This window comes from Anopheles nili, chromosome X (genome assembly GCF_943737925.1).
Source record: "Anopheles nili chromosome X, idAnoNiliSN_F5_01, whole genome shotgun sequence".
Classification (NCBI taxonomy): domain Eukaryota; kingdom Metazoa; phylum Arthropoda; class Insecta; order Diptera; family Culicidae; genus Anopheles; species Anopheles nili.
In genome coordinates this window covers 12,947,386-12,973,381 of record NC_071293.1, presented here as the reverse complement: position 1 = coordinate 12,973,381, position 25,996 = coordinate 12,947,386, and the positions used below count along the sequence as shown (strand labels likewise).

The 25,996-nt window shown below is 35.9% G+C and overlaps 1 protein-coding gene across 1 annotated transcript in view; it reads left to right on the top strand.

The window, feature by feature from the left end:
- Positions 1-11,272: 11,272 nt before the first annotated feature.
- Positions 11,273-25,996, top strand: part of LOC128728994 (protein sidekick-like) — an 85,505-nt gene continuing 70,781 nt past the window's right edge. Inside the window, 4 exon segments of the mRNA XM_053822644.1 lie at positions 11,273-11,276; positions 11,753-12,053; positions 12,347-12,521; positions 12,636-12,884. Coding sequence (XP_053678619.1) covers positions 11,273-11,276; positions 11,753-12,053; positions 12,347-12,521; positions 12,636-12,884 — 729 coding nt within the window.

Sequence of the window (25,996 nt, the reverse complement as noted above, 5' to 3'; positions counted from 1 at the left end):
AATATATGACCATACATGTTCGTTGTGTGAAAAACAATACTCCATGTTTTTTTTTTAATAAGGAAATATTTCTAGTATTTAATAATGCAACATGTTCAAAACAACGAACAACATACACAGCACGTACATCACGTATAGAGCATAATAAAAGTTCATTAATTTTGAAAAAGTCTCGACGACAGCAGAATCCCTTTACATCATTCAATAAGATCAATAGATCGCACCTCGCTGGTGATTGTTTCCGGCCTCGTGCTTTTTCACTTGCTTATTTGTCGCTTAAATCTCCCTCCTTTGTACGGTCAACACCTTGGGCAAGGAGAAACTTAAATTTCATGCAGCGCGATGGAGTTGCTGTCTATCAAATCGGTGACTTGCGATAATGGAAAATCTTTTGCCTCCAAAAGGGGCGCTATAAATACTCTCGCGATGACGTACCTTCATCTTTCCGCGCGTGTTCATGTGAAAGGACTAATTGACCAGCTATGACTCTGTCTGGCCCCAAGCAATTACCAAGATGATGATTTGTAATGATAGTAAATTTTCAATAATACGTTGGGCGTAATAGGTGTTGTTAAATTTGTAAAATCACTAAAGATCCATACTTCTCTCTTAATAAACGGGAAAAAATTCAAATTAAGCGAATTGCGGTGTGTTTAATTTCCGACAAGAGGCCCTTGCAATCACGAAAGTTTCACCAACTGTTTCTGGCTATAGCTTTCTGCAATTACTGCTAGACACTCTCTTGGCTCCATTTGCTTTCCGAAAGGCCACAACCAAATGTAGCAATAAATCGATCAGGTGGAAATGAATCTTGAAAAGAATATTGCGTCCGATTTTGATATTGCGGGACAGCTGCTATATGCCTTAATATTGGATTGGATTGTTGACACCTCTAGAAAGCTCTACGATTGAACTCCTGCTTAACACGTCCTCGATATTCTCAGATGCGTATCTGAGTACTATAAATATTAATAAGACATATACCTGTGGTATCGATCAACAAGACGGGCTATTTGAAAGGAGAAGATAACTCAGAATTCATGCTTGACCATACATTTTTTCATTGCATTTTTAGATCTTATTGGTTTGACAAAATGGTTCCTCGAAATTCATTTTATATACCCTACTCATGCTAGTAATCTAAAATTCTGTTAAAAGTTCATAGATCAAGTAGTATTATGCGTAGCGTTGATTTCAACTCGTCCAGTGTATTAAATTCAATGCACAACTGACACAAAGCAATTATTTTAAACAATGCATCAAACAAAAACTCATTTCTTTAATTTAAAAGAAATCTTCATTTTCCAAAATCCTTCACGTGTGAAAACAAAAAATCCCATCACTTGTTAAAGAGAAAATCCCTTCACTCGCTTAAGAAAATAGTTCATCTTTTCGAGAAAGCGTAGTTGAACAGTCCATGGACCGAGAAATATCGTTACATATTGCGAATAAATACAAATATCAATACAAACATGTATACATATTTTCTGTTTAGTTATACTGCTAAGACTTAGCAACGTTGGAAAAAATGATTCCATTTTTCATACTTTTTAATTTTTCTAATTCACCCTTATGTTATGATGTTTATCTTGCTTTGTAAATCGAATTATGCCACGAGTGAGTTTAGTTTTAGAAAATATCTGTGAGGGCTCAAAATCAATCTAAAATTCAGCAGGGAGGTTCGAAGAACCGCTCGAACGCCTTGGCCAGCATATACAAGCAATCGATCTTGTATTCCACGATTAAGTGCGCTGTTTGCGTAGCCGCAGACTTTTTCTCACAAATATTCTCGATAGAGTCGTCAGCAATAAGCTCATATGTCATCAGAGCCAGGGCACCATCAACTTTTTTCGTTATAGTTGCATTCAAATGGGCGTCATGCACCGCCTCATGTGCATCAATAATCGACAGAATTGTTAGCACTTTCATTTAATCTATTGTCAATTCGCGGTTGATAGGTGGAGTTTGCTCCATCGTTGGTCACTGCAAATGTAAATCGTCCCTTGCGAGGAAAAGCTTATAAAATAGGGTATGGGGCAGATATGTATTTAAAATTACGTAGGATTATACTAGCTTAGGGCTGTTTGATGCTGCGAATTCACGCTGACTTTTTTTCTCACACACAGCTTCCTTCAGCATGCAGTCACGTCAAAGCATCACACGTTAATAATGCAATCGGCTAGAAACATACTCATATATAAGGCTAGTTACACGCTCTCGCTAATTTCGTGACAGTGCCTGACTCTACCACAGCTGTAAATGTTGTAACGTTGCTCCGTAATGCACTGTACTCCCCACGTATGTGTGAGTTCGTGCTGAAGCTTTCAAATGCAATCGTGTTAAACGATCAAATGCATATCATTTTTATACTATCTGGAAAATCTGTGACGAATCATTTGAGGGCCTTATTTTTTCCTAAAGAGTGCTAGAGATCTCGGTCTCTAGCACTCTTTAGAAAAATATTATCGATATTATCGATATTATTTACGGTCGAAAAATATAAATACATTACGACTCAGTTCTGCAGTAATTTTGTTTCAAGCCACTATACCGAGCAAACATTAGACGACTATCTGTGGCACAACAGCGCTATGAATGAGCTCCATTGTCTTATCCTTGGACTTGTTGTATGGAACGACGATCTCTCGCACACCAGTGCTTCAGCGCCCTTCAGCGTGTTGGTTATTTTACGAAGCGACAGCATAGCTGCTTTGAATGTGATTCGTCTCGTGTGTAAAATGGGCTTTTAAGCAATTGCAGGAGCAGATGTGCAAAAAGTCGTACCTGAGGTTGCCTTAGCTTGGGACTGTTGATGCTACGAATTCAGATTGGCTTAGTAACACGCTCTCGTTCACTTTGCAACAGTGCCTGTCTCTGTTATGGCCGTAAAGACTTTCAGTGTATAGCGGCAATTTTCAGTGCACTTTCCACGTATACATGAGTGTGCGCAGGAGCTTTCAAATCCGATTGTGTGAGACGATCTCGTGGCGCACGTTGTTTGCACAATTTGAGGAAAGCCTTTGGCGAATTACTTCTAGCCTTTCTACAAAGGGTTGACCTAGGCTTAGAAAGTAATTTGAAATGTTCTCAAGTGAACGTTGAAATGTGACAATCACGACAGAAATGAGTGGTGAAATAAAGTTTCCCTGAGTGTACCCTTATGCAAGATACTGTAAGTGACAGCCCCGGGATGTTTTAGAGTGGGATGTAGGTTGCACGATTTTCACCGGAAGCGAACATCGAAGTCACGATCATTGTCTCAAATTTTCTCCCACCTCAAGTCAAACATATCAAAGCAACACAAGTTTTTTTAGGTCTATTTGAGCTTTAACTTGATATAAAAAACAACAAAAAAGCTAGCATTTAGTCATCAGCTCACAAAGCTGCAAACCATTGCCGCACATGAAGCACAGTCTATATAGTCTTCGCTGTCGATTTCCCTCTTATTTGACAAATTACTATTTCTTATCCATGATTACTAATTTATATTTCGATAAAAGAACTGATTCAACAATTCCTGAAATTGTTTGTATAAATATATTATAAACTAACTGATAAACCCGATTTCCCGAGGTTTACTATTTCGTTTCATTCATCTTTCTCTGGAGCTTTTGAAACACATTATTCAAATGGCTATACTATGCTTTTTCAAACTATCTTGAACTCCTTTTTTTAACAAATCTACTTTTTTAGTCATTTCAGCTATCCAAGAAAAAATTTTATATCAAATCTTCTCTTCTCTTGTTTTTACACAACAGTCATTTCTGTACATATTTTTCGTTTCGTGTGATAAACCCGTTCTTGTCAAAATGTTTCTGCCTAATCTATGGCCTTTTGCACGTCATAAATTAGATAAAAGCTTTTGTTTATGCCTGGTGTTTTCCACATCCACCCTTTCGAAACACCCTTTTGGTCCTTTGTAATTTTTCTTGGACCCGTCATATCAATCCCTCTACATAGCAATAAGGAAAACAAACATGTTGTTACATCCAAAGCATGCATGACGTTGACATTTTTTCTAGTTTTCATTCGTATACGCTTAATTCATCATTTATACTACCTGGATACAATTGTCCTTTTTTCCTTTATTATTCACCTATATAGCAGTTCTTTTTCGAAACGCCATTCCGTATATGTAATGATCACTCTCTGTAAACTAAACTTAATTCTGTTTACTTCAACCATATTTCCTACGCAACTCTTCAAAATTAAAAATGGAATCATACTGAAAAAACGTATAGCGTTATTTATAGCTATAGGTGGAAGAATATTTTGCACATTTATATTCTGACATACATCGCGAGTTTAGTGTCTAATTTAATTGGTGAAGAATTGCAGGAAACTGAACTGCTGGATGGCGGCATTACATTTTTGTGAATTTCTTTTATTCCGCAAACGACCATTCCTTTTCCCTTCATGATGTAAAAGTCTCTGGTTTAAATGAAAAAAAAAAACATTTCTATCGCTAAACGTTTTTTGAACATTCCAGGAAGTGAGGATTGTAAGAGCTCTCTTATGCCCCATTTCCGCATTGAGGAAGCTCATACTTTGCTACTTCTTGCATGTACTATGTTTAAGCGAACACGCCAAGTTTTTGTGTAATTAGACAACATATTATGTTCTAACATTTTTTTCCAATCTTGCGAACATGAATTGAATGTCGTCCCACTCATTTGCTCCCCTGCAGTAAGTATGGACTTTTAAGGACTTTTTTGCCTCATTTCCTTTAAATAAGTCACAAGTCTCATTTCCTTTAAATAAGTCATCAGATGACAATGTGTATTTGTGAACATGTATATATATATATATATATATATATATATATATATATATATATATATATATATATATATGTATATATATATATATATATATATATATATATATATATATATATAGATGTATATATATTTATATATATATAGATATATATATATATATATATATATATATATATATATATATATATATATATATATATATATATATATATATATATATATATATATATATATAGATACATATAAATATATACACACACATATATATATATATATATATATATATATATATATATATATATATATATATATATATATATATATATATATATATATATATATATATATATATATATATATATATATATATATATATATATATATATATATATATATATATATATATATATATATATATATATATATATATATTTATATATATATATATATATTTATATATATATATATATATATATATATATATATATATATATATATATATATATATATATATATACATATATATATATATATATATATATATATATATATATATATATATACATATATATATATATATGAAAATATATATAAATATATATACACATATATATATATATATATACATATATATTTATATATGTATATAAGAGTGCCTATGCGCGCACTTCAATGGGGTTTCCACTGAACCGATTTGCACCAAACTTAGTACATATGTGTATGATGGTCTCGGATTTAGGCATTTGATTTTTTTATTTTTTTAGAGCCCCCCAAAATGGAGGGCTCCCATACAACCCAATTCATGACTATTCATTTAAAAATGCAAATGATGTCCGATTTGGCTGAAATTCAAATGTTTCATTACTTTAAACAAATACTGGCAAAATTTCAGCCTCCTCAATGAAGAACAAAGGGGGGCTTTCATCCACCCCCCGTTTAACAAATCATATAATATCACCTTGAAGTACATATGTCGTCGAAATCAACTAAAATTTTATCACTTAATACAAAGACTTTCAGTTCTGACCAAAGCACAAGACCAAAATTTCAGTTCTACAAGCGGATAACCAAATGGTTGTCACTCTCCCTCTACCAAACACAGAAAAATTATTGAAAAATACACAAGGCTTCCAATTCGATTGAAACACGCTACAAATGCTTCTGCCTATTCATAACGCGACGAAGATTTATTTGTGGGAAACAAAGGGAGGTTTCCAAAGAACCTCCTGTCTGCATTACAGAAAATAATTTAGTCATAGCACTAAAGCTTGGTCCGGATGATTTTAGGTGAGGATGGTTCTGTTTACACAAAATTTTTCAAACAAAAGCTCCCATACGAGCTCTTTCTATTAGAGTATTAGAAAATATGGTCAAGCATAGCAATCATGTCTGATTTAAATGAATTGGGGCAAATTCTTAAATATGTCAATATTTACTCGAAAATTAGAATGGGACGTTGCAGGACTCCCGGTTGGAGACAAATGCGTGGGAGGGCATACAATCCCTGTTCGGAATATTGAAAAAAAAATGCCCAAAGGAACAAATATCGTCTAATTTAACAACAACATTGCATGTTCGCCTTAATAAAATGTATTAAGCAGTATTAATATCAGTTGTATTAAGAAGAAAATTTGTGGGCAAGAACGGGTTGATCAAACGAAACGAAGATTATGAAGCGAAAGGTAGTTGTGAAACAACAAGAGAAGAAAGGTTTTTATAAAAAAATCCTTTTCTTGATAGCTAAGATGGTTAAAAGGCTCGATTTGTTATAAAGGAGTGAATGATATTTTGAAAAAAACAGGTACAATCGTTTGGAAGGGATATGTCAAGAGGAACAGAGAGAGATGAATTGATTGAAATTGAAAACCTTCAAAGCCGAAGCTAGGAATAACGTTTATAGAATGAATACAACTAATTAAGAAAAAAATAATATACACATCAAAAATTGAATTACACAACCATACGTAAAAATGCTCCTTTATTTTTCCTCAAACTACGTCGACCCGAATGAAATCGGGTTTATCAGCTAGTAAATAAATAAATATATTTATATATATATATATATATATATATATATATATATATATATATATATATATATAAATATATATATTTAAATATATATATATATATATATATATATATATATATATATATATATATATATATATATATATATATATATATATATATATATATATATATATATATATATATATATATATATATATATATATATATATATATATATATATATTTATATATATAAATATATATATATTTTTTTATATATATATTTATTTATATAAATGTATAAACAAGTACTGTTTTGTTGAAATTATGTTATTTTTATTATATGTTATAAAATAATTAATATATAATATTTATTTGTTTTAGTTTTTAATAATATATTGTATTCGATGGGTATGAATTATGCATTTCCTGAATCTACAAAATATTGAATTAAAGCCACACGTTTATGTTTAGGCTTGAATATTTTAGACTTAATTTAACTCATGAGTTTGGAAGAACAGGAACAGTATAATCGCTAAACAGATCAAAACAAGTTTGTAAAGGCAGATACCATTGAACATTTTAATTATATTCATAACTTTTTTTGTGCTTCTCGTTTGTAACTCCTCAACTGTTGATGGTTGTTTTCTGCATTGGTAGATTCGGAGCACGCCCAAAGGTAGAGCAGTGTATGTTGACTGCACATGCGTTGTAAATCGAGAGCTGCAGCTGTATTCAGGTGATGTTTGGTTTAGCTATTATAAAAGAAACGCAAGAGCGAGAGGTCTTTAATGTTCTAAGGTGAGTCGTTTGTAACAGCAAAGGAACCCAACTCCATTGCTGTTGTTAATGGCAAAGAGAAGCTTGATGAAGTTTGGAAGTAACAAACACGAAGAGAGTTTGTTTTCGCGGAGCAGATTTCATGGCCCCTATTATGTTGCCTTATGTTGGCTAGAAAGCATAAGCATAGGCCACAAGTGAGCAGGTTCAACCTTTATGTTAGAAAGGGAAACAGTGTTGATATATGCCTTGATTGGCAAACAGTGTCCGTATAAAAATCTGATCAATTTCGTATACAACGTTGTTAATATGTTTCTAAAAATCAAGGAAGATTTCTGGATTCCAATGTTGATATAAGCTGGATGCATTATTTGACTTTCAAAATAGCAAAAAAATATTACAGCTGAACAAATCGTTGAAATAATGTACTGAAATATTATTTACGGTCGAAAAATATAAATACATTACAACTCAATTCTTCAGTAGTTTTATTTCAAGCAACTGTACGGACAAAAAACATTGAAGGCGAACGCTACGGTTCAGCCCCTATATCCCCTAAAGAGAGATTTACTCCCAGGGGTTCACTGGGGCTAGGGGTTCACTCCCAAGGCTTTTTCTTGGCCTTGCTAGAAATTTCCTTACCCATATAGAAAATCTACAGTCGTAAAGGTTATTTTCTTTCGCAGCTCATACTCCATCATGCAAAAGAATAATTACCGCCTAGCTTACTCTGAAAAAAAAATTTATTTTATTTCATTTTTTTTATTGTTGGGGGTTATGGCTACGATTATTTTCGTAGCAGTGGCGATGAGCCCAGATTGCCTAGAGTCAGAAAGAACGCAAAGCTTTAGATACGATTTCCAGAGGAAATGGAGACAAAAGATACTTACCACTTGCCGACTATGCCGATAGAAAATGTAAACAGCGTCGCACTGACGTTCCTCTTGCAAATTGCGGCAGTCTAGGCATTTATGATGGAGGTATCTTGCACAATATCTACATTTTTTTTGTAAATTGACTACACGAGAAGAAATTAATGTCACAAAACGTTCACTATGAGCTTCACTGTAACGAGAAGCGGTTTTTAACGATACTTACTTGGGCAATAATATTTTTTAGGTCTGCGATACATACTACTGAAAGTTCCTTTCTTGTCGACGATTTGTTAATGAATGATTTGCGTTGCTTACGTTCATTACTTGTGGATTGTCATATTGCTCTTTCGTTTTTTTCTATTTCAGTCTTGCGATGACGTTTTGTGATAATTGGAAATGTCAAATGGTGGATTAGATAAACATTTTTCACTATTGAAAAATCAAACCCGAAAATAAAATTAACCCTTTTTGCTCGCAAAATTTTAGCACATATCTGTGATTTTTTATTAACTATTTTTTTTACTATTTTATCTATATACATTATTTTTATTTACTTAAGACAAGATTATTAACTGCTTCTCATACAGCTGTATGTTGAGAAATACTAGGCAAACTAAGCAACCTCATGAAAAACCTATGATACAATTTTTGTATATTTTCAGATCCATTTGCATGCTAAAAGTTGTATTTCGTTACATTGCGTACCATTTCATCCCAGGTGAAAATCAGTTGTGTTAACTGGAGCTGGTAATTTCGTATAAAGTTATTCATTTCGTTCTTGTTCGTCGTTGCGAATACGGTTGTTGGTAAGTTTGCCTACCTCGAACTTGTAAATCGTGATTTATTGACAATTGTTTTATTTACAGATTTCGGACATCAATATGAGTGATAGCGAAAACGATGCTAACCAACAGCAATTGTTAGAATTTGCACGGCTCGATGCTCGTATAACAATAAATAACGCTATGATCTACATAATCTCTGCATTGGAACCGAGGAAGAGAACAAAATATCTGCACAAACTTTGTACTCTGCACTGTTTTGTGCTCGGCTTATTTACACTGGAAGAAATAGCAGACCTGAAGGCAAAAGCTCATCGAATTGTAATAAAAGCGATTAGGGAGCGTACACTATACGAAAGGATGAGGACTAGAAGACGCCTTCATCGATCGGGAAACATTTATCCTGAGATAGCTTCGGATACCGAATAAAACGATCATACTAGAAATAGATTCACTACAGGCTAGGTAACATGATGTCTATGGGGTTAGAAGAAAACGCGAATGGATAATTCTTTAATTCTTTATATTCACTAGAGCGATGTTATATGGTTGTTTTGCATCTTTCCATCTCCTGCGTTTGCAAGATCACGTTAATGGACGTAGCAGGAATGGAGTAATCGATGTTTGAATCAGGAACACACCAGTGGATAAAATAATAATCAAAATTGCCGACCAATAGAAAACGTTGCTCACTTATCTTCAATAAACGTACTGCTGCTGTATGTTCTCATTGCTTGCTCAGCTGCTGACTTCTAATTGGTGGAGAGGCGTGTAACCCTTTCGGACTTGATCAACGAGTTTGTTACTTTATACATGTGTGAAGTGTTTTACTTCATATTTTAGGTATGCAGAAGCGGGAGAAATACAAAATTCAGTAAAGCCTCAAAGCAGCATTATTTCGCCTGTGGAATACTCATAAAAACTCTATCCGTATTTTTTGCTGATAAATTTCATCGAACTTCTCAAAATGAACAGCAAATAAGCATAAGCTAAGCTTATTTCCATGCATGAAACAAGATGCTCTCCATCGTATCTCTTTCTCTGTCTCTCTTATTCTTGAATTGTATAATAATGTATTTTACAATTGAGTTCTGTTGAGTGCTCTTGATTTTAGCCCATGAGGGGTAGTAGAATCTCTACCGATGAGAAGTCATCAGTTGAATTGAGTTGAGTAATCATAATCACCGAGCGGAACGAGCACGAGTGGATCGAAAAAATATAAGAAAGCTAACTCGGATCTTATTGGATTTCGACGAGGCAAAGGAAAGCAAGATAAACTGCGAATTTTGGAGTAATGTAAAAAGAATCTAAGGCCCAGCATCATTCTCTGTTGCTTATATAATCAATTGCATGACGACACATTCGCATTTTTTTTCACGTCAGTTGGATGATACCGGCGGAGTTGAGAGCTCATACTCTATGAGCCAGAGTATATTAATAATTGAACAGAGAGGTTGACTCTGTGATTTGCGAGCGGTTGAGACTATCGTGCAACACATTTTTTTCGCGTTTTAGGGTTGAAGATTGGAATATTGCTTTGTTTCTTGGTTAAACGCCGTTTGCTGCGAAGGAAATGTAAACCGATTTTTTAATTGAGATACTACTTTTAGTATATTTCATTATATTTCAAGCTCAAGTACAGTGTTCAATGCTTTTCAAGCATAATTATATCAACTGAGGTTTAATAATATTTGAACATAGATATTTGTATTATAACAAGCATATTTGAATCAACTTTGGCTTAATCATAGTTGAAAACAAATAATAAATGATTTTATTGGTATTGAAACAAGCATTTTTTGTAACAAGTGGGCCTTCCTCATATTTGAAAACAATGACATAATTTATATAATAGAGAAGGTCAATATTTTTGTCAATCAGTAATACATGGGAAATATATGTTATACAATAAAAATATTGTTACTCCCCGAAGCGATTGGGAGAACTGTTAAGATCGTTGAGCTCTGGAAAAAAGGCAGGCTGAAAATCGAGAGCGAGTATAAAAACAATCAAACTGCCTTGCGAGAGTGCGAGCGGAAAGATGTGTAAGAAAACAACCCAAACTAAACTCACTGAAAAGCATATGACCTCAGATAGTCGAGATTACAAAGAATTGGTTATCTTTTGAATATGTTATTAGTGACTCTTAGAGGTATTTAAATATAGAAGGATATACTCTGTTTCGCAAAAAGAAGAAAAAGAAGAAGAAAAAGAAAAAAGATCCGGGAAAGACAGAAGGAAGAAGATACTACTTCACAAAAATATAGGCTTAAAGTTTAGCGAGGTTCACCGTCCGATCTGAGCAACGTCGTGAAGCAGCCATAGGAAGGTACAAGATCGCAGCTGTTCGTGAGTTGTTGTGTGCTGATGCTGATCTGATCCTTTATGTTCTTTTACAGCATTATCTAGCCCACCTGCAGCATAACCGCCGCTCGACGAGCACCAAAATGGCCAGATTCTTGTTGCCGGTTGTTCGGATACAATGCGAGTCCCTGTAATTATCATTATATCACAAACGAAGCTCAGCGCAACTACTTGATTCAGGAGCTGATCACGTGGAAGGACTACGTGATCCAGATCGTGGTTTGCATCAACAAGGGCGGTGGAGCATCCACAGGCAGTGGTTTCAGTGTTAGTGGTACTGCAGGTGGTGTTGGAGGAACATCTCCTGGAGGTGGCAGTAAGATCGCCGTCGAACCGACTGACGGGGATATCGAGCAACCGGTCAAGACGGAGATGAAGGTGTTGACGGTGCCACCGAATCTGCTAGATCCGTTGGCCGAACAGAGTGTCGTTTTGGCGGGATTACACAAGCATACAGAGTACATGAGGCGGTACCTTCAATGGACCCGGTTGTGGTTGAAACCAACGCGACTTTGTCGACGACGATCGTGGTCCGGTGCACTGAGGTGCCAAAGGTACATCAGAATGGTAACTACACCTTCACCGCGACGTTGACTGAGTTGAAAAAGTACGTGCAGTACGACATCCAGGTGTTGGCGTACACGCGCCCTGGTGATGGCGCTCTCAGTACGCCAAAGCCCGTGCGCATTTAGACGTTAGAGGACACACCGGGTGCACCGTCGAATGTGTCCTTCCCGGATGTGTCCTTCAGCATGGCACGCATCATCTGGGACGTGCCAGTTGAACCTAATGGAGCCATACTGGCGTACCGCGTCACGTACCTGTTGAACGGCTCGCAGGCACTTAACTTCACGCAGGAGTTCCCACCATGCGATCGCACATTCCGAGCTACACAGTTGCTCGCTGAGCGTTACTATCTCTTCAGTGTGACGGCTCAGACGCGGCTAGGTTGGGGCAAGACCTCAGTGGCACTGGTGTACACCACCAACAACAGGCAGATCCCACAGGCGCCTTAAGCACCGCAGATCTCACGCTCGCAGGTGCAATCGGAGCAGATTACCTTCAGCTGGACACCAGGACGGGATGGGTTCGCACCGTTACGCTATTATACGGTTCAGTGTCGCGAGAATGAGGGCTCTTGGGCGCTTATCCCGGAGCGTGTGGATCCTGCGGTCACGGCATATACCGCAAGTGGCTTGAAACCGCATACGCACTATCAGTTCCGGATACAGGCTACGAACGATCTGGGGCCTTCTAGCTCTCACAAGGGTGAAATTGACTTATCACACGTACACTTACACATACACACAAGCACACGAGAATGAACTATGTGATAATGATGAAAAATATGGCGTTGCAAAAGTACACGAGCAGCATATAAAGGGATGTCTAAATGTGTATATTCTGCACGCGAACGTCGTGTTCGATTGTATTCTACTGTATCGATATCATACCTGGTTATGTCACGTAGATTGGTGTTGTAGCTTGCTTTATAAGTAGCTTTGTAGCTAGTGTATAAAATTGCATGATAACTTACTAACAAACATTGCTCTGTGTCCTATATATTACTACATACGTATTTTTTTATTTTCTTCACAGTTAACATCGTTCGAGTTCGAGGACTATCTAAAATGGTTTCGTGAGCAACAAGTCGTTTCATTTTTGTCCACAAAACGGTAACTACATTTTCTGCATCCTTACATACATTTATGAGCATCGCCGTGTATTCACGAAGTCAGCGTAGTGATGCGGTTTCATTAAATTGTATGACATGGGAAATTTAGCCTCTCACTCACAACCCAACGGCAATGCTAACTTCTTATAACTTTCACATTTTTGTTGAAACATTTATCTGTCGACGTTTCTTACACTTTTCGCCAAATAACACGATTTCCATAAGAGTCATAAATGTAAACTGTTGGTAAAATTTAAAATATTACTGCAAAAAATGTTTCGTTTGAGAATTCATTTAGCTCTTTCCACATTGAGACTTCCGAGACAAATTTGCAGTCATAAGTAGTTTTTGTAAGAATTTCTAGGCGTTTTCTTACAAAGAGTGTTGAATGTTGACCAAATGACCAGTTGTCATGTAAGATGATATTTGTATAATACCAATGTAATTTACACAACCTCATGAAAAAATGATGGATTTTTCGATGTACATCGAAGCTATTGTTTCACATAATATCGCACATAATATTGTTTTAAACATCGCTCTAGACATAAATGCTCAATGTACAGAAATTTAATCGTTTTTTCTTTTGCACTTTTTCAACTTTGCCATCATGTATCTCAGAAAAAAACTAAAAAGAGAGCCTTATAATTTTCGCTTTTTGTAAGTGCTCTATTTCGTAATTCTCAACCATGTTCAAAAGTATTCCACAATATAAGTTTATCATGGGTCTCTGAACGACTTTGTCGAAACTGTCAATTTTATTTTTCATAAGTTTATTATATTCATTTTAAAATTTGACGATACAAGTTTCCTTTATGAAAACGTTTACTATTTACTATTTGTTTATAATTAATGGAATCTTTTTATATCATACCACTTGACATCCAGAAAGAGTTTAATCAGAATTAAAAAAATAGTTCATGAATGTTTTGTAAAATATGTGGACAACATTGGAAGTCTTTTGCGAGAAAAAGATCAAATTTACCTTTGTTCCTATATTTTCTAGTGATTATCAATGTCCAATTACCGATGTTCGATTTTTCTTAAATCTGGTTCAGATGCTTATTTTTTGTTTTGTATAAAAAATCAAAGCTTGAGTCTCACTGGAGGCTGAAAAAGGGGCTCCGTTGTAGCCCTTCGTCGGAACAGTTTGTAATATTCGCTTAAAAATACAAATCACAATCGAATTTGCAAAACTTTTAAGCATATGGTTTGTTTCACTTATTACTAAATGATACAAAAATTTGAACTTCTCCGATGGAAGAAAATGGGAGGCTACAATACATTCACATCCCTCCCCTTAGAATCAATAACGTTAGTTAAACATAGACATTTTCATTCGCATATTAACTTTAACTTATATACTCAACCACCCCTCGAGGAGTATTAAAAGGAATGGGAGGCTTCTATATATTTCCTCTTTGCATACTCGCTTCTCATCATTTTCTATGCAATATATGGTTAAGTATAAACCATCTGGTAAAGACCAAACTGGGACAAAATAATTTTATATTGAAATATTTACTCAGGTATACAAAATTCGTCCGACTAGTTTTAGTGTTTATCATTTATATACAAAATCATCTATATACAAAAATCAACGGAATTACAATTCAACAAGCGGAAAGCAAATGCTTAAAATTACATATGTTGTCCGGTTTAACTAAAATTTGGCCAGTACACTTCAACTCAACCCATACAGTTTCCTGGAAACTAATAAAATTGTTCAAAAATAGAAATAATTCATTTTAGATTTACATCATGGATTTTACATCATGGAGGCCGCAAAGATGCCCGTTTGCGTAATAAACAGATATTCTCACAAATTCAAAAGTCGTCAACAGACGGTTCAGTTTCCTCCACCTCTTCTCTCTTCACTCATCGGTTTAAACTAAGACAATAAACTCCACTGAACAACTATTGTGTTATCACTTAAAACGTGTGCTATTTTGCGAACAGGAAAAATATTATTCAAGCTATAAACCAAAATAAGGTTAGGCATCAACTCCGTAAAACTCCTTTTTCAATCACTATGTTGAGTTGCATTTTGTAGAAAATGCGATTTGAAAATATTCAAAGGACTCCTAAAAAGTCCTCCTAAGGCACGAAAAAAAGGAGAGAGCGTGTAGCTTTAAGAACTAAGAAGTCAAATGGCAGAGATTAATGATTACAATCACGGAACAGTGTTTTGAAAGTGAGTAGCATTACAGGTGTAATATAGCACAGGTGTAGCAGAAGAGAAAATTGCAGCAAGGCAGCGTAAGCAAATACAAGATTTTCAAAAGCTAAAGTTAATGCCATGAACTCAATGTTTGAAACAACGCGTTATTTTGCTTCACTGTTAAGGTGGGACAAATTCAAGAACACAAATAAAGGATTTGAGAGGTGTTTCCATAGATTGGATGAGGAAAACAATGGCTATAGACAGTAGCTTTTCAGAGCAATAGCAGAAAGGCCAAAGATTGGGTAAAATTATATTGGTGAGAACGAATTGTTCTTACGACAAGAGGGGCTTGAGAAGACATGGTGGTTGTTAAACAGAGAGGGAAAAGAGGATTTGATATAAATTCCGATCGTTGATATGATATTGTGGTCAGGGAACAGAAGTAGGATGTATGAGATAAAGAAATTTTGAAAAGGTAAGGTATAGCAAATAGTATTAAATGTCTCAAGAACGCGAGAGAATATGAGTGTAGCGATATTGAAAGATCATTGAAACAAATCTAGGAATTAATTGAATCGAATGAATGCAAATGGAAATTGAAGAAAGACTAACAGACACATCAATGTTTGTATTACACAAGTATTCGTCAAATACCCCTGACTGTTCCCCTTAAACAACAATAGCCCGAATTAAATCGAGTTAATCAGCTAGTTTAAATATATGACCATACATGTTCGTTGTGTGAAATATAATACTCCATGTTTTTTTTAATAAGGAAATATTTCTAGTATTTAATAATGCAAGATGTTCAAAACAACGAACAACATACACAGCACGTACATCACGTATAGAGCATAATAAAAGTTCATTAATTTTGAAAAAGTCTCGACGACAGCAGAATCCATTTACATCAATCAATAAGATCAATAGATCGCACCTCGCTGGTGATTGTTTCCGGCCTCGTGCTTTTTCACTTGCTTATTTGTCGCTTAAATCTCCCTCCTTTGTACGGTCAACACCTTGGGCAAGGAGCACCTTCAATTTCATGCAACGCGATGGAGTTGCTGTCTATCAAATCGGTGACTTGCGATAATGGAAAATCTTTTGCCTCCAAAAGGGGCGCTATAAATACTCTCGCGATGACGTTCCTTCATCTTTCCGCGCGTGTCCTTCACGTTGACACGTATGACATGTGAAAGGACTAATTGACCAGCTACGACTCTGTCTGGCCCCAAGCAATTATCAAGATGATGATATGTAATGAAAGTAAATTTTCAATAATACGTTGGGCGTATTAGGTGTTGTTAAATTTAAAAAATCACTAAAAATCCATGCCTCTCTCTTAATAAACGGGAAAAAAATTCAAATTAAGCGAATTGCGGTGTGTTTAATTTCCGACAAGAGGCCCTTGCAATCACGAAAGTTTCACCAACTGTTTCTGGCTATAGCTTTCTGCAATTACTGCTAGACACTCTCTTGGCTCCATTTGCTTTCCGAAAGGCCACAACCAAATGTAGCAATAAATCGATCAGGTGGAAATGAATCTTGAAAAGTATATTGCGTCCGATTTTGATATTGCGGGACAGCTGCTATATGCCTTAATATTGGATTGGATTGTTGACACCTCAAGAAAGCTCTACGATTGAACTCCTGCTTAACACGTCCTCGATATTCTCAGATGCGTATCTGAGTACTATAAATATTAATAAGACATATACCTGTGGTATCGATCGACAAGACGGGCTATTTGAAAGGAGAAGATAACTCAGAATACATGCTTGACCAAAATGTATGGTTTATTGCATTTTTAGATCTTATTGATTAAAAAAAATGGTTCCTCGAAATTCATTTTATTTACCCTACTCATGCTAGTAATCTAAAACTCTGTTAAAAGTTCATAGATCAAGTAGTATTATGCGTAGCGCTGATTTCAACTCGTCCAGTGTATTAAATTCAATGCACAACTGACACAAAGCAATTATTTTAAACAATGCTTCAAACAAAAACTCATTTCTTTAATTTAAAAGAAATCTTCATTTTCCAAAATCCTTCACGTGTGAAAACAAAACATCCCATCACTTGTTAAAGAGAAAATCCCTTCACTCGCTTAAGAAAATAGTTCATCTTTTCGAGAAAGCGTAGCTGAACAGTCCATGGACCGAGAAATATCGTTACATATTGCGACTAAATACAAATACCAATACAAACATGTATACATATTTTCTGTTTAGTTATACTGCTAAGACTTAGCAACGTTGGAAAAAATGATTCCATTTTTCATACTTTTTAATTTTTCTAATTCACCCTTATGTTATGATGTTTATCTTGCTTTGTAAATCGAATTATGCCACGAGTGAGTTTAGTTTTAGAAAATATCTGTGAGGGCTCAAAATCAATCTAAAATTCAGCAGGGAGGTTCGAAGAACCGCTCGAACGCCTTGGCCAGCATATACAAGCAATCGATCTTGTATTCCACGATTAAGTGCGCTATTTGCGTAGCCGCAGACTTTTTCTCACAAATATTCTCGATAGAGTCGTCAGCAATAAGCTCATATGTCATCAGAGTCAGGGCACCATCAACTTTTTTCGTTATAGTTGCATTCAAATGGGCGTCATGCACCGCCTCATGTGCATCAATAATCGACAGAATTGTTAGCACTTTCATTTAATCTATTGTCAATTCGCGGTTGATAGGTGGAGTTTGCTCCATCGTTGGTCACTGCAAATGTAAATCGTCCCTTGCGAGGAAAAGCTTATAAAATAGGGTATGGGGCAGATATGTATTTAAAATTACCTAGGATTATACTAGCTTAGAGCTGTTTGATGCTGTGATTTCAGGCTAACTTTTTTCTCACACACAGCTTCCTTCAGCATGCAGTCACGTCAAAGCATCACACGTTAATAATGCAATCGGCTAGAAACATACTCATATATAAGGCTAGTTACACGCTCTCGCTAATTTCGTGACAGTGCCTGACTCTACCACAGCTGTAAATGTTGTAACGTTGCTCCGTAATGCACTGTACTCCCCACGTATGTGTGAGTTCGTGCTGAAGCTTTCAAATGCAATCGTGTTAAACGATCAAATGCATATCATTTCTATACTATCTGGAAAATCTGTGACGAATCATTTGAGGGCCTTTTTTTTCCTAAAGAGTGCTAGAGATCTCGGTCTCTAGCACTCTTTAGGAAAATATTATCGATATTATCGATATTCTTTACGGTCGAAAAATATAAATACATTATGACTCAGTTCTGCAGTAATTTTGTTTCAAGCCACTATACCGACCAAACATTAGACGACTATCTGCGGCACAACAGCGCTATGAATGAGCTCCATTGTCTTATCCTTGGACTTGTTGTATGGAACGACGGTCTCTCGCACACCAGCGCTTCAGCGCCCTTCAGCGTGTTGGTTATTTTACGAAGCGACAGCATAGCTGCTTTGAATGTGATTCGTCTCGTGTGTAAAATGGGCTTTTAAGCAATTGCAGGAGCAGATGTGCAAAAAGTCGTACCTGAGGTTGCCTTAGCTTGGGACTGTTGATGCTACGAATTCAGATTGGCTTAGTAACACGCTCTCGTTCACTTTGCAACAGTGCCTGTCTCTGTTATGGCCGTAAAGACTTTCAGTGTATAGCGGCAATTTTCAGTGCACTTTCCACGTATACATGAGTGTGCGCAGGAGCTTTCAAATCCGATTGTGTGAGACGATCTCGTGGCGCACGTTGTTTGCACAATTTGAGGAAAGCCTTTGGCGAATTACTTCTAGCCTTTCTACAAAGGGTTGACCTAGGCTTAGAAAGTAATTTGAAATGTTCTCAAGTGAACGTTGAAATGTGACAATCACGACAGAAATGAGTGGTGAAACAAAGTATCCCTGAGTGTACCCTTATGCAAGATACTGTAAGTGATTTTTTGCAGGCTCCATCGACCTCTTTAACTCACGTAATTCGTATACACAGGTGCGTAGAGTGGAATGTGACAGCCCCGGGATGTTTTAGAGTGGGATGTAGGTTGCACCATTTTCACCGGAAGCGAACATCGAAGTCACGATCATTGTCTCAAATTTTCTCCCACCTCAAGTCAAACATATCAAAGCAACACAAGTTTTTTTTGAGGTCTATTTGAGCTTTAATTTGATATAAAAAACAACAAAAAAGCTAGCATTTGTCATCAGCGCGAACTCGCCCGTAGATTATCCCTGTACTTGATAAATCGAACGTACATACAAGACGGGTGGTAATGGGCGTGCAGCTCCATGGGATCGTCGTCCAGCTCCCAAAGCTGCAATCCATTGCCGCACATGAAGCACAGAACCCGATCGAAGTGACCGGTATAAAAGAAACCAGCCTGCACCATGGCCTCCTTCAGGTGCGTCAGCGCTATTGGGCAGTTTCTGTACGTAACGCGGCGGCGAGCAAACGATACATATCCGGAATGTTTCGGGGATGCCAACCCCATCACGAAAGGGCACCAGGGCATCCTAAAGCGGTGCTCGAGCAACACGTCATCGCACGCCTTCCATTGCTGCAGCTTCAAGGCACACCCGCAACACTGCACTTCACTGAAACGGCCGAAGTAGAAGAAGCCATGGCGTGCCAGAAGATTGGGCCGGATGGCGTGGCTTGGCCATCCTTTGAACGTGCGTAATCGTTCCTCCTCGGTGTCCAGGTGCTTCGATTTGTATAGCTCTTCGGAATAGACCGTACAATTCGTTGCTTCAGCGTTTGGCAACGCCACCCATTTCTCACCCATCAACTGCTGGTTTTCCATTCTCTGTGCACTCTTACTCGAAGGCTGCAACTAGACTGACTATCGATAGGTGAACATTAGCGGTGCTTTTGAAAGCAAGCTGCAAGAGAAGCTTCACCGGACGCTCTGATGTTAGACCAACGATGCTTTTTCCTATTGAGAATGACGCAGAGAAGTGATGATGTAAAAAACAGTTCAAATGTTGCGTATATGTGGCATTGGCTATTAAATGAATTTATTATATATATATATATATATATATATATATATATATATATATATATATATATATATATATATATATATATGTATATTTATATATATGTATATGTATATATAGCTAGCTGATAAACCCGATTTCATTCGGGTCGACGTAGTTTTAGTAATCATAAAAGGTCATTTTTACGTATACTGGTGTAGTTCAATTTTTGGTGTGTATATCCTTTTTTTTCATTTAGTTGTATCCATTGTTTTTACGTGATTCCTAGCTTCGTGTTTCAAGGTTTTCTATTTCATTTAATTCATCTTTCTCTGTTGATCTTGACACATTTTATCCAATTGGCTATACCGTGCTTTTTCAAACTGTCCTGCATTCCTTTTTTAACAAATCTACCGTTTAAACCATCTTAGCTATCAAGGAAAGGATTATATATCAAATCCTTTCTTCTCTTTTTGTTTCACAGCTACCATTTCTCTTCATAATCTTCGCTTCGTATGACCAACACGTTCTTACCAAAAATTTTCTCCCTAATCTTTCGCATCTTTCACGTCATAAATTTAGTAAAACCTATTTTTTATGCCTAGTGTTTTCTGCTTAAACTCTTTCAAAGATCCTTTTTTATGACTACCATTTTTCTTGGATGCGTCATATCAATTTATTTGCATAACAATGAGGAAAAGTAGCATGTGGTTCCATTTTGAGCATGTATGACGATCAAATTCTTTCTACTTTTCTATCTCTTATTCTTATTTCGTCACTGATGCTGCCTGGAAACAATTTTCCATTTCTTTTATATTTTATCTGTATTGCTGTTACTTTCAAAAGGCCATTCCATGTTAGAAAACATTACGCTCTGAAATCGATATTTGAATTTATTACACCAACCACATTTCCAACGTTACTCAACACAATTTAAAATTGAATCTTATTGAATAAGGGCATAGCGTTATGTACAACAATGTGTTGAAAAGTATTATACACTGTTAAATTTTGACATGCGTGGAGTGAAGAAGAGTTGAGTTTCTCATTGCAGTTTAGTGTCTAAATAAACGGTAGAAGAGAGAAAAGTTGCAGGAAACTGAACTGTTTGTTTGAACTGTCCATAATGTAAAAGTTTCTCGTTGGAAAGAATAAACAAAAAACATTTGTATCGAGGAGCGATTTTTGAACATTCCAATAAATAAGGGTTGCATACCGCTGTTTCTGCATTGGAGAATATGATACTTTGCTACTTGTTGCATAGACTGTGTTAAGGCGTACATAAAAACTTGTTGTTAAATTAGACGATATTTGTTACTTTGGGCATTTTTTATTCCAATTTTCCGAATAGGTATTGTATGCCCCCCACCAATTTGCTTCCACCCGGGAGAGCTGCAACGTCACCATTCTAATTTTCCAGTAAATATGGACATTTTAAGAAATTTGCCTCATTTCAATTAATCCGGACATGATTGCTATGCTTGACCTTATTTTCCAATACTCTAATAGAAAGAGTTCGTATGGGAGCTCTTTTTTTAAATTTTGTGTAAAAATAATCATCCTCACCTAAAATCATCCGGACCAAGCTTTATTGCTATGACCGAATTATTTTCTTGGTAATACAGACAGAAGGTTCTTTGGAAACCTCCCTTTGTTTCGCACTGGTGTAAATGAATTTTCGTCGCACTATAAATAGGAAGAAGCATTTGTACTGTGTTTCAATCGAATTGGAAGCCATACATATTTGTATATAACTTTTCTGTGTTTGGTAGAGGGAGAGGGTTATCCGCTTGTAGAAATTGGAATTTTGAAAGTCTTTGTATTAAGTGATTAAATTTTAGTTGATATCGACGACATATGTACTTCACAGTGATATTTTGTGATGAAAAGATATACCAAACCGGGAAACTTATACTTCATCACATATTGTATAGAGAATTTTAAGAAATGCATCCGCAATATTTAGGTTAAATCAATGTCATTTGTATTTTCAACGATTTTCAATTACTGTGAAAGGGAATGTATGGAAGACCCCCTACTCTTTTATCCTCTTAGGGGGCAGGAGGGTTAAGATTTTTACAAACAGATTTATAAAAACATGTTCAGTCAAATTGGTCATCGTTTGAATTTTGTATAGCCATTAAAAGACCTACATATTATTTCATAATAAGGACAGCGAATGGTATAGAAGATGCTCGTTTTTTCTTCGGGGTAACTGAAGCTTTAGTTTCTGCTCGAAAAGTTAAAAGAAACATGTTTGTCGAATTGCGGATATTTCGGTCTTCATTTGTATTTTGCCCCCCTTTTTTGTGGTTGTGTGTTTGTGTTGCATTGTTGCCCCCTTTTTTGTGGTTGTATAGAAGCCCTCCCTTTTTTCTTGATCGGGGCTGCCGAAACTTTTGATTCTTTTGCAAAATATAAATAGATTCATTTGTGCTGAATTTCGACCAGATCTGTGTTTTGTAGTTTTAAGTGAATAATATTGCCTTCTTTGATAGGGGGCTGTATGGGAGCCCCCATTTGTTCCCCACCGGAGTATCTAATGATTTAGATTCTTTTGTAAAATTGAAAAAGATACATGCATTCCGAATTTTAGTCAAACCGGTGGTTTTTTGTATTGTTTAGTAATTATTATAGATTCGTTAGACGGGGGTAGTTTGTATGGGAACCCCCCTTTTTATCCCACGGGGGTGGATGAAGTTTTGAATACTTTTGCCGAATGTAAAAAGAAATATGTTTGCCAAATTTCAGAAAAATTGGACATCATTTACAGATTTAAGCGAATAATATTCACTTTTTGGGTGTTGGGGGTGGGTTGTATGGGAGCCCCCCTTTGTTCTTCATTCAGGAGGCTGAAATTTTGTCAATATTAGTTTTAAGTAATAAAACATCTATGTACCAAATTTCAGCCAAATCGGGCGTCATCTATAATTTTAACCGGATAATATTCACTTTTTGAAGGGGGGGTTTGCATGGGAGCCCCCCTTTGTTCCCCGTTGAGATGGCTCAAATTTTGCGAATATTAGTTTTTAGTAATGAAACGTTTATGCACCGAATTTCAGCTAAATCGGGCTACGACTATAATTTTAAGCGAATATTATTCACTTTTTTGAAGGGGGGGTTGTATGGGAGCCCCCCTTTGTTCTTCATTGAGGAGGCTGAAATTTTTCAAGTATTTTTTTAAAGTAATGAAACATCTATGTACCAAATTTCAACCAAATCAGGCATCATTTATATTTTTAAATGAATAGTCGCGAATTGGGGTTGTATAGGAGCCCTAATGCTCTAAAAAAATAAAAAAAATCAAATGCCTAAATCCGAGACCATCATACACCTATGTACCAAGTTTGGTGCAAATCGGTTCAGTGCAAACCCCATTGAAGCGCGCGCATAAGCACATATATGTATACATACAAACATTCATTTTTATTTATAAGATTTACACAGGTATATAAATTTCGTCCGAATAATTTTAGTGTTTATCATCTAATACAAAAATCAGCAGAATATCAATTCAACAAGCGGAAAGTAAATGCTTAAAATTACATATGTTATCCGGTTTAACTAAAATTTGGCCAGTACACTTCAACCCAACCCATACAGTTTCCTGGAAACTAATAAAATTGTTCAAAAATAGAAATAATTCATTTTAGATTTATCAATGAATGATTTTTACATCATGGAGGGCATAAAGATGCCCGTTTGCATAATAAACAGATATTCTCACAAATTCAAAAGTCGTCAACAGACGGTTCAGTTTCCTCCACCTCTTCTCTCTTCACTCATCGGTTTAAACTAAGACACTAAACTCCACTGAACAACTATTGTGTTATCACTTAAAACGTGTGCTATTTTGCGAACAGGAAAAATATTCTTCAAGCTATAAACCAAAATAAGGTTAGGCATCAACTCCGAAAAACTCCTTTTTCAATCACTATGTTGAAATGCATTTTGTAGAAAATGCGATTTGAAAATATTCAAAGGACTACTAAAAAGTCCTTCTAAGGCACAAAAAAAGGAGAGAGCGTGTAGCTTTGAGAGCTAAGAAGTCAAATGGCAGAGATTAATGATTACAATCACGGAACAGTGTTTTGAAAGTGAGTAGCATTACAGGTGTAATATAGCACAGGTGTAGCAGAAGAGAAAATTGCAGCAAGGCAGCGTAAGCAAATACAAGATTTTCAAAAGCTAAAGTTAATGCCATGAACTCAATGTTTGAAACAACGCGTTATTTTGCTTCACTGTTAAGGTGGCACAATTTCAAGAACACAAATAAAGGATTCGAGAGGTGTTTCCATAGATTCGATAAGGAAAACAATGGGTATAGACAGTAGCTTTTCAGAGCAATAGCAGAAAGGCCAAAGATTGGGTAAAATTATATTGGTGAGAACGAATTGTTCTTACGACAAGAAAGGTTTGTGGGGAAATGGTGGTTGTTAAACAGAGAGGGAAAAGAGGATTTGATATAAATTCCGATCGTTGATATGATATTGTGGTCAGGGAACAGAAGTAGGATGTAGGAGATAAAGAAATTTTGAAAAGGTAAGGTATAGCAAATAGTATTAAATGTCTCAAGAACGCGAGAGAATATGAGTGTAGCGATATTGAAAGATCATTGAAACAAATCTAGGAATTAATTGAATCGAATGAATGCAAATGGAAACTGAAGAAAGACTAACAGACACATCAATGTTTGTATTACACAAGTATTCGTCAAATACCCCTGACTGTTCCCCTTAAACAACAATAGCCCGAATTAAATCGAGTTAATCAGCTAGTTTAAATATATGACCATACATGTTCGTTGTGTGAAATATAATACTCCATGTTTTTTTTAATAAGGAAATAGTTCTAGTATTTAATAATGCAAGATGTTCAAAACAACGAACAACATACACAGCACGTACATCACGTATAGAGCATAATAAAAGTTCATTAATTTTGAAAAAGTCTCGACGACAGCAGAATCCCTTTACATCAATCAATAAGATCAATAGATCGCACCTCGCTGGTGATTGTTTCCGGCCTCGTGCTTTTTCACTTGCTTATTTGTCGATTAAATCTCCCTCCTTTGTACGGTCAACACCTTGGGCAAGGAGAAACTTAAATTTCATGCAGCGCGATGGAGTTGCTGTCTATCAAATCGGGCGATAATGGAAAATCTTTTGCCTCCAAAAGGGGCGCTATAAATACTCTCGCGATGACGTACCTTCATCTTTCCGCGCGTGTTCATGTGAAAGGACTAATTGACCAGCTATGACTCTGTCTGGCCCCAAGCAATTACCAAGATGATGATTTGTAATGATAGTAAATTTTCAATAATACGTTGGGCGTAATAGGTGTTGTTAAATTTGTAAAATCACTAAAGATCCATACTTCTCTCTTAATAAACGGGAAAAAATTCAAATTAAGCGAATTGCGGTGTGTTTAATTTCCGACAAGAGGCCCTTGCAATCACGAAAGTTTCACCAACTGTTTCTGGCTATAGCTTTCTGCAATTACTGCTAGACACTCTCTTGGCTCCATTTGCTTTCCGAAAGGCCACAACCAAATGTAGCAATAAATCGATCAGGTGGAAATGAATCTTGAAAAGAATATTGCGTCCGAT